The 10,700-nt window shown below is 35.9% G+C and overlaps 2 protein-coding genes across 2 annotated transcripts; both read right to left on the bottom strand.

The window, feature by feature from the left end:
- LOC109235002 lies at window positions 1,218–5,021 on the bottom strand. The gene is made up of 4 exons (XM_019401023.1): window positions 4,865–5,021; window positions 4,650–4,777; window positions 4,437–4,552; window positions 1,218–1,614 (listed from the first exon to the last, which is right to left on the bottom strand). The coding sequence occupies exons 1-4, from the start codon at window positions 4,914–4,916 to the stop codon at window positions 1,488–1,490; spliced, it is 423 nt and encodes a 140-aa protein (XP_019256568.1). The 5' UTR covers window positions 4,917–5,021; the 3' UTR covers window positions 1,218–1,487.
- On the bottom strand, window positions 6,001–8,473 carry LOC109234238 (cell surface glycoprotein 1-like). The gene has a single exon (XM_019400130.1). It carries the CDS (start codon window positions 8,181–8,183, stop codon window positions 6,267–6,269), a length of 1,917 nt encoding a protein of 638 aa, XP_019255675.1. The 5' UTR covers window positions 8,184–8,473; the 3' UTR covers window positions 6,001–6,266.

Raw genomic sequence — 10,700 nt, 5'->3', positions numbered from 1 at the left:
GACCTACAGAAGATTGGAAAAGTATTGGAGACTCAAAGCACAAGGATTCATCATACTTTCCTCAACTCAACACCCGAGTTTGGATTGAATTCATGTTTTATTACTCTTTAATTATATTTGTGATGACTTCCCCATGATTATGGAGTAGTTTCCCTTAGAGTCAGACAGATATGGTGTTTTGATTTCTATATGTGGATTTTAACTCTAGTCCTTTGCTTGAATTCGTTTATGGAGCATTGAATTGTTTGCAACGTTATTCACCAATTTATTTAATCGAAAAAGGAATGTTGTGGTGATTATCTTGCATTATTTTGTTTATTTTAATTCGGTGATTCTCTTAAGTAATCGAAAGAGCTTATTGAATTGTTGATTAAATAAAGTTAGGAGAATATTCGAGAGACGTTTTCCTGATCAAGACTAATCCATAAACGCATGCTTGCATATTTTCACAGTGCTTATATTAGTTCACCTCGTAGAGTTAAAATTTAATCGAAAGAGGAGTCTGACTACACGTTTGAACTAATCATCGAGTGAATTTGTGAGAATCATTAGAACATTAGAATGAATTGAACAAGAGTTAGATCTCAAATAGCTATAGTGACCCTTATCTCTCCCATTGATATTTCAGTGTTGCTCAACTCTTGTCTTCCAGTGATCAATTTTAATTGTTTTATTTTGATAGTTAATTTTAGTTATTAATCATCCCAACCAAAATCATCCTGAATAGTGTTAAGCTAGAAATTACTTGAACATTATTTAAATCCAATTCATGTGGAGACAATAATCATAACTATATTATCTTTGACTAGCGAGCATTAATTGTGTTGTATTTGCGCTCTTCAATTGTATGAAAGTCTACATTTTCCGAGTGAAGCATCCTTTTAATCAAAAACTGTTTAGTATGGAGGGTATGAATAATGTATTCAATTCATAATAAACCTAAAGCTGGAGAGGGCTCCAACGAAGTACAGTGAGATAAGCATTAACATAACCAACAAATAAAATAAAGTCAAGCACAAATTTCTTTCACTATGGTCTCTTCTTTCTGGATTCAGGGCATGCAGCAAAGTTAACCTTGGTCCTCCACGAAAGAAAACCAATTGGTGGCTAATCATATATATGAAGTTGTTAGTTTGGTATGCTTGATAGACAGCATGAACCAAAAAAAAAAAGCTACCTAAATTTAGGGGTTGCTTGAGAAGAATAGAGGCGGGGGGTAAGGAAAGTGATGTTACTTATGCAATTACGTCTTAACATTGTTGAATGTTGACACTGCAAGCACAGAAACACCTTAGATTTACAAGCTCGACAAAACCTAAAAGAACCATTACACCTTAAATTTACAAGCGTCCAAAAACAACACCTAAACACATTACATGTACAAGCTCAACAACACCTTAGATGTACATATACTTATTCATTCAAACTCTATATCAAAATTTAACTAGCTTGATTTCGATCTGAAACAGTGAGTCATCAAAAGTTGATTATCCTGTTTGGGCTTGTTTAGTGTTTGGTGCAATTGCATTGAACCGTGACGCACGCTTGTAATTAGCCTCTTCTGGTGCTAGCACTGGCGGTTCATTCAAATGTGCCAAACTGCTAATTACCCACCTACAACCATAGCCCAACATTACAACTAATTAATCAGGTCCAACATTAAAGTAACTAACATGCTACAATGCAATGTAATTAAATTATTATGATAGTGCGAAAAGGTTTTTTTAACTGTTAATGTATATCTACAATATATTAAAAACAGGGACCTCTTTAGCTAAAAGTCAAATTACAAAATTACCCTTATCTTAGTAACTTTATTCAAAATTACCCTTCACTTAAATTTTTTTGAAAAAAAAAAACAAAAAAAAAACCTAAACAGTCGTGCCTCTCTCAACAATTGCACTCTTTCCTCGGCAACAGACGCCTTTTTCCAAAATATCTTCATCTAAATTTTGTTCTCTTTAAAATCCTATGGCAGTTTTCCCTCAATCTTCGATCTTCTCCATTAAAGCAACATGCCAACATGTGTGGATCTTATTTTTTTCAATTAGTCTTTTCCTTCTCAGTTTTTCCTAATCTCCTTCTTTATCAGATCTTTGGCACTATTATTATTTCATCTACCCATACCTAAATCTTAGCTAATACTTATCTCTGGCAAAGTCAAGTTGTAAGTTCCTTGGTTTTGTTCTTTTGTTGATTTTATTATAATTTTACCTTAATTGGTTTTTGAATCGTTGTTTACAATTATTCAACTAGATATGTTTTCTGAAATGGTTAGAATTTGAAGATGACTAGCGTATAAATAAAGGATAATTGTCAAATTACTCAAATGGTTACTTAAATATCCTATTAAATAATTTAAATACCCTGTTTTCCAAATAACAATCTTAATTAGCAAATCATCATTCTTTAAAAGTCACAACCCTTGGACAAAAGAAAAAGCCTACACTAATGAACATGCACAGACGTCTTTGTCAGGCTTTAGCAAGTTTGCAATTCTCAAGTGAGAATTGAATTCCTGTAGTAATTTAAGTATTCAACACATGTATCTTCGGTACATTAAGCATTAAACTTTATAAAAAATTCTCAAACGCATTTATTTATTATTGATAGTAAGGCCTTCTCTCTCTCCTTTTTGTGGCTAATTTTTCTGGACCGAGATGCTTACGTATTAGAAATATCACATAACTAAACTATGGTAATTCGAAGTTAGAGGCAAACTTCACAACAAACTTTAGGTAACTGATTATATTTTCGTTGACACATGTAAAAATTCTGCTCTCTTCATTCTTCTACTACAGTTTTAAATTGTTGGGTTCTGTATTTAGAAGTTTTTTGGATTCTTCAATCTATTTGTGTCTTTTAATGATTAAATTGATGATTATGTTACTTCTTTGAATTTTTCTATTTCCTTTTGTTTAATACTGTTTATACAAATGGATTCTCTAAAAGTGCTAATTTGATAATCGAATTTATGCGTCTATTTATTGTATTCTTCCATAAATTATTCATCCACAATTTTGACTTATTTCAACTTGAATTACTAATGTTTGTTTGATAACCTTTAAAAATTGGACATATTGTGTTGGACTAGGATAAGAATAAAATTAATTTCGAATATTAGGCTTTTATTTGGATCATGTAGAAAAAAATGCCACTACTAAATGAATGTTGGTTTCCAGTGCTGCTATTTCTACTGCTTGAATTTGTACAATGACAAATGAAAGCACTTTGGGGATAATTTGAAATAATATTGTCTCTCCTGTGACTTTTGCTTCCCTAATTAGCATCTTAAATACATGTAAGTTTCACTCTAATAATGAATAACCAAAAGAGCTCTCTCCGAAATAATTAATTAATTAAATATTTAAAATTACTAATCATGGTACATCAAGTGGAGTTTGATTATAATAAGTAACCAAGTTACAAAAGTAAACAGAAGTGTGCTTGAGCCTTGTAAGTACTTCTATTATCTTTCTTTTTTCTATTTTTGGTACATATCACCCGTTATATTGAATAGAATACCTCTAGCAGACTAGAGGTACATGTCACCCGTTGTACAAAAATTTTAATACGTTCAATGTTTATCGGTTCGTGTAATGCTGCTTAGTACTTCTGATGGTGGTTCTTGATTCATTTTTAAACTAAAATAGCCGCAACTTTAAAATGGCAATCTCAATACTTTGATAAGTTAAATGTTTTCGTTGTGTAAGACGCTGCTTAGCCTTTTCAATTTATCAGATATTGGTTCTTCATTTACTTTTTGTAAATTTAAATGTTCTTTATAATAAGTTTAACATTGTTCTGCGTGTGATGTTCCTTAATTAGTACTTTTGATTTATTAAAGTGGTAGATAGCTAAAGGCACAATTAAAGCATGCACTTAGTGAAGAAAGGCACAATTGATAGGAAGATAAAAATTAATACATGCGCAGTTCAAATAAAGCTGCCAAACAACATTTGAATAGACAAAAAATATTTAAAATTTACAGTTAAGTAGAATAATTTATTGTTGTTTATGTGTGGGTAAACGAGGGATTAATTATTTGTCAGGTAAAATATGACTCGGTATACACGTGCATTTGCAACGCACGTGTCGAGAAACTAGTAAGTTTAATAATTTAATTAGGAGACATGATTGCCCAAATACTTCTTACACCATCAATGGATACAACATACTATTGTTGCTAGGGGGGCATATATGACTATATGAAGTGCATTTATACAAGTAATATTCGGTAGGAATAATAATTAAAAGAACTATAGATTGATCGGTTGGCCTAGTGATAGCTGATTATCTCGCTTAGTTTGAGAGAACACTTGTTAAGTTAAATATTTTTTGTTGCTAAATGTATACACTATTGACTTTAGTTGCTCTCATAAATTCATCCACCACAATTTCAAAGTTATAATCAAATATCAAATATGCGTACATACCAGCCGTGTTTCTCGATTAGGTTCTCCCAATTTGTATCACTGTTAATACCCAAAATCTCCCCGGAGTTTGACGTTTCGTACTCCTTTTTAGCAGCCTCTTTAAAAGTACTATTAGCCTGTCCCAAAAGAAACCAACGTGTAAGCCACTAGAAATTAATTAATTAATATCACACCATCCTTTCGACATTAGAAGAGTAAATTAAGTAGTAGTACCTGATTTGGGCTGCGAGGGGATAGCATAGAACTATCTCTGAGATGCTCTTCTTCTTCTTTCTTTTTTTGGGATCTCCAATAGGCATTTATTTCTTCCTTTGTTAATGACTTGTTTCTCTTATATTTCACTGCAAAGTAAAAAAGATTTTAATTATTTCGCAACTAAAACTCAGAAAATTAAGTATAAGGTGAGTAGAAGATTTGCAGCAACTTACAAACTTTGGGGTCAGTAACATTACAGGCCCAACCTGCCATAAGGGAACCCATATTCACTTATTATTAATTTGCTGGTTTTTTCTTTGAAGCAGTTGATACTATACTCGAACTCAGTTCCTGAGTAAAATAATGTGTGTCTTTAATAAAGCTTACTAGAAGACAAGTTAATAAATTTATTTTGATTCTTAATATAATATTAGGCGTGGAACTCTCTAGCGCAGCACGTAGATATTATGCATGCAGGGTGACGAGAAGTTGTTTGGCAAGATAAGTACCCAAAATGGAAAAGAGAATTAATTTACTAGTATACAAATGGATGTCCTATAGATCGTCACGTCATAGTTTATGTACATACGATCTTCACGTGACCAAGTCAGGAAACCAAGCTTATCTAACTTCTCAATTGGATTCTTTCTGAGCTAAAGTCAGAGTTTGTAGATTTGGAATTTTGTATCATGTTAAAAACTCTAGCTTGAGCATATCAGATTAACGCTTTATTGAAGATCTTTTTTTTTTCATGCAAAATTGTTGGTAAAGAAGAGGCTGATACGGGGTAAAGTTGGCGTAACTCATGCAGTGTCCTCATATTAGAAAAACAAAATCAGTAACTAACTATTCAATTAATGTTTCAATTTTTCTGTTAGTTTGACAACATCAGCTTTTCATTAAAGGATACTTCTTATTTAAGATCCTTTACTGTTAATTTCTTTAGTATTAATAAGTTAGTATTAACAAAAACATTCTCTGTTTTCATTGAGTGAATCCATAATGACCACCAGAAACCAATATTTAAGATTTGGTTAAACATTGTTACATAGGCTCCTATGTAACCATGTTTATATTTACAGGTTATCAAATCCTTCCAACTTTAACTATAAATAACTGAGGAAGCTAAGGTGTTTGATTAGATATGAATCTACACCTACCGCCCTAATGTAAATATATGAGAATTTTAATATTTTTCCTTTTCTTTTCTGGGGATATCAACATAGGCCCTACTGTTTGTATAAATAACTTTGTGAATTTCCTAAGTAACCTATAAAGGACTCCTACAAGTTTTAAAATTTAACAGCAATCAGTAAAACTTTCTTTTACAGGGAACTAGATACAATTGATATAGCCGATTCCTTGAGTATTAATTTGAAATACTTTTTCATGCTTTGTCTTTCTTCTGTTCCTTACCATGGTTAAAAAATTGAGTCAACTTGAAAGAAATACTATGGCTCTTTTAATTACCAAGCGATTTCTTTTGATCTTTTTGTTTCAACAAACCAGCTGAAGAGGACCAAACAAGCATATCTCATGAATCACTCGCATCTTTATTACATTTGCTCGACACACAGATTATAAAATATGTATACAAGGAATTTTTGAGATCAAGTGTAGTTGTTTAAAGAACGTTTATCTTGTTATTTTTTTCTTCTCATTGCAGCCAACTCGACAACCATGTCGCCGAGGTTTATCTGGATCAGAATCACTTGATTCAAGGAAAAGACCTCTGAGACATCTCCTTCTGATTGTTCTAGCTGGTGTAACACTGAATTCTGCCTTGTGTGCCGCAAACGAACGTGAATGTACAGGTTCTGAAGGCATTCGTGGGATCGACATGTGTACACCTGGATCTCTTTCTGTTATGGAACTATTAAATACAATAGAGTTGTTGATGCCCTGTACGTTGCAATTAATGTATGCAGCTATGGTTTGATCTTCCTTAGTCTTTGAACTTCCTTCCCCATCTGTGGTTGCGTCAGCACTTTCATTGGGGTTGATTTTGTATCCTCTGTGAATGTGGATTCGCCCTCCTTTTGTGGAGCCAAGTTGCATAGATGCTCCTCTATTATCACCTGCAAGAGTGATCACATTCACCGGCGTTTTTCCAGTTTTTTGCGTGCCCACTCTATTAAGAACCTCTGAGATGTTATCTTTGATCTCTTTGTGAATGGGAATATGTGCTTCATTGGATACTGCAGTTTTCTGACTAGAACCACTCACCACAGTTTTGTTCCTTGGCTGAGTTGTAGTTGTTCTTGTCTGCCTTCCATTAGATCCTGAGTTTTTCAAAATCTGATCCTTGCTAGAACCCTCTTGCTTCGATTGAACTCCAGGGGTTCTTTCTCCAGCACCATTGTCTTTACGTCTAGATTCTTGCACGACTTCTTTGGTTTCCTGATTGTTGGTATCTGACTCGTTGAGCATTTTAGGTTCACCATTGATACTGGAAGAATCTGATTTCTCAGATGGCCCTTTTGTAATGCCTGTTATAGTGGATTTTGGCACTGATTCTTCTGAAGGTTTCATTGCCTTGTCTGTGAACCTTATTTTTGCTTCAGAGTCCGCATCTGACTTGGTTTCTTTCTTGGTTCGAAGCTCCATTTGTTCTGTTGGTTCTTTATCTGCTTCTATGGATTTGGAAGAAGGCTTTGAATTCTCTTGCAATAATTGTGGTGGCGATGTTGGCAGAGTAGTTTCCTGATTCTTTTCTTGCATTTGAGATTTCACGACGGATGGAGAGTTTGAAGATTCCTGACCTGCTTTAGATGAAAGGACGTGGGGAGCCTTGCGTGTTGGGGAGGATGTTGGAGTCATAGCTGGTGATTGAGGAGCTGAGCGAGATGGAGATGGGGATTGAGATACACGAGAACTATTTGCTGCACCAGATGGTGAAGCTGGTTGAGATGTGATACGGGGCTTGTTAGTTGCTTGAGATGGTGATGAAGGTTGAGACTCGTTCTTGGATGCCCGATTCTTGGGAGAGGGAGCTGCCCCTGCGGGCCTAAATGGTGGCCTCTGAGAAACCTTTGGTGTAGTAGGGTTACTGGTGGTGGTTTGAGACGTAGGCCGAGCTGGAGAATTGGTGGAGGTAGAGCTCATATTTGAGGCTTGGGTAGGGGTTCGGGTTTCAGTCGAAGAGTCAGGAGTGGTAGGAGTAGCAGGTGATTGGTTTGTGCTTTGGGTGGAGGATTCGATAGGGCGAGGTGGAGAGATAGATGGTGTTGGAGTTGTGCTGGTTTTGGTGTTGGGCAGCTGATTGTTGTCCTGAGTTCCAGCTTTAGTTGGTGAAGTAGGAATTGAAGGAGTGGTGTTTCTCGTGGGGTTGGGTGGCTGGTTGCTGGTTGGGGTTTCAGCTCTGGACAGATTGCTTGCGCTGGTCCCTGCAGCTGGCTGTGACCCTGCTGCTGGTCGAGTTGCCGGAGAGGGAACCGTGCCAGCATTGGGTCGAGTAGATGGTTGGGTTGCTGGTATTGGAGGTGGAGGTGGAGCTGATTCATCTTGAGACCAAGGAAGGCGAAAGCGAAACGATGACCTCCGTCCTGCCATTTAACAAGGATGTTGTGTGAAGGAAATGAATATTTGCTATACTTTGATTATCTGGTTTTGATTCGAAATGAGCGTTGAAACTAATATAAATAGGTTTCCTTTTGATACCTTGGAACATTTCTGACATTGCTTTGCTTCTTTTCCCCTCTCAAAGAATAACCGTTTTTTGGGAAGTCTATTGTGAAAGTTGCTTCCTTTAAGAGGTCTAGCTTTTAAAGTATACTTTCTAACCGTTTGGCCAATGTGACAATGTCCAACTCTATAATATTACAAAGAATTTCAAAATTTTACTCCTACAAATTTTCTCGCTTCATATTCTTGTCCTGGTGCAAGTTGAATTGCACAACAATGCGGCAAGCAGAACACACTAAGAACCAATCTGACAATAGGGCAAACCATATTTCCTTGTCAAAGATCATAATAAAAGAGGTTGAGAAAAAAGAAAAAGAAAACAAGACAAGAAATACCACAAAAAAGTTATGTTCAGCAATATGCTATCAGGTGTCTAATGCCTCTTCAAGAAGCAAAGCATAAAACAAAATGCAGAGGAAGAGAGCTCATCATTCTTTCTTTTCTGACCTAGTTGTTTAAGCAAAGAATGTAACCTACAACAACCAATGAAGGGAGAACATTCTTCCTAGAGAATCTCTCAAGTAGTACAGATAATCGTTCATCACCAGACCAAACTAAACAGTGCATTTGCATTCGAAACTGCTTTCACACATGCCATTTATTAACATTCATTCTGCTGCACTAATAGTGCTTGCAAGCACAGAAACTTTTTTCGTTTGACTGTGCCATGCGGAAATACCTAATCATTTCTTACAGATACAGCAACAGAACATATGTTGCAATCAGTGAAGCGGTTAATCATCTGTCGATCATATCAGCTAAAGTCAATGATTTACTATTTATGATCGCATTACATTAATGTGAAACTCTGTAGTAACAACATTCAGGGATCAATGATAGTAGTTTACCAGCCCTCTACCGTGTCTCAAACCCCCCACCACCACAACAACAAACCCAGCGAATTCCCACAAGTGCCACCCCCCCCCCCCCCCCGAAAAAAAAAAAAAAAATATCAACTGAGACAAGATGCAAGCTCTTGGGTAAGTGGTTAGATCACCCCCATGAGAAGCTAAAGCTTACTATTCTAGGGCAGCCAGTCTGCAAGCATAGCCAAGATAAAAAAAGTGCTCACAAGGTTTGTCACTTAGAATAAGGTAAATCTGGTTAAGGTGAACATCATGAAAGGTAATTCTCTTTCATGTGGAAGGGACGTGCTGATAGCAGAAACAGAAACAAGGCACAAAAACATTAGTACTCTCAACTTTGACAACAAGAATTAGCTATACATAGCCTCAACAGTTTCTGTCTTTCACCAAAAGAGAACCAAGCACCTCCCTAGATTCCAGAAATGTCAATTTCAGATTCAGTTTCTGCTCGCTACTGAACGGGAGACTAGTGCCCTTACTGAATATCAAAAGCCCTTTGAGGACTTGATGATGTAGCTCAAGTTGTAAGCAACAATAGCCCCTGAACCTTGTCTAACAGAGCTATCAGAATATCCATTTCATACAAGGTCATGCAGCAACCCATCAGGATAATACTTTCCTGAGACTGAACATGGCCCCAGAATTCGTCATGAGTCAATATCATAATCCTATAGGAATGCTTTTAACTACGGAGTATTTACTTTTCTATCTTTTCTGTTTTACTAGAGGCAAAAAGGATTTCTTGACTGTGACATAAATGCTGCACTAACATGGAAAGTAGCAGCTTGATAATATTCAAGAAGGAATACCACCGCGTCATCAATTTCAAGTGCACCAAGACCCTCCCTCTGAGGAAATAGTTTAATGATTCAAAGAGCGATTAAAGAGGCACCACAGCATTGCCAAAGAATGACATGAAGTACAGTGTAAACTAGAGTCAAGGCCTCCACAGCACATTAACACAAGCACTAACTCTGAGGAAATAGTTCCCTGGCCTAAAATAGATAAGGTAGCAAAATAGAACTCCCTCCCTCTCCAAAAGACCCGATATATTAAACAACAGTAGAGCAAGAATTACAATCTTTTTTAATGATTCAAAAATTGATTAAAGAGGTGCCACAACATTGCCAAAGAACAAAGAAAGTACAGTGTAAGCTAGACTCAAGACCTCTCAGCACATCAAGACAAGCATTAACTCTAGTTCCCTGGCCCAGAAATAGATAAGGCAGCAAAATAGAACTCATGGTCTTGTGGTTAGGTGGATGGATTATCTGGGATATAGTACATGATTCCTTCCACTGTTTCAGTTGTATTTAATTACTCCAGGAGTGTGCTATTATCTTAAGGACAAAATCTGGTTTGCAACATGAAAATCATGCATACAAGGTCCATTTCAATAAAGGACCTTGCATGCTCTCTTTTTTTTTTTTTTTTTGTTACTTCTCAAAAGAGGTCCATTTCACACAGTATAAAAAATTAAGTACCTTTCTAGAAGGATCAGAACTAAGTAATTCCCTCA

The sequence above is a fragment of the Nicotiana attenuata genome, chromosome 11 (assembly GCF_001879085.1).
Source record: "Nicotiana attenuata strain UT chromosome 11, NIATTr2, whole genome shotgun sequence".
NCBI classification, from domain to species: domain Eukaryota; kingdom Viridiplantae; phylum Streptophyta; class Magnoliopsida; order Solanales; family Solanaceae; genus Nicotiana; species Nicotiana attenuata.
Note: the sequence above shows the minus strand (reverse complement) of the source record. Positions and strands in the feature narration are given on the sequence as shown.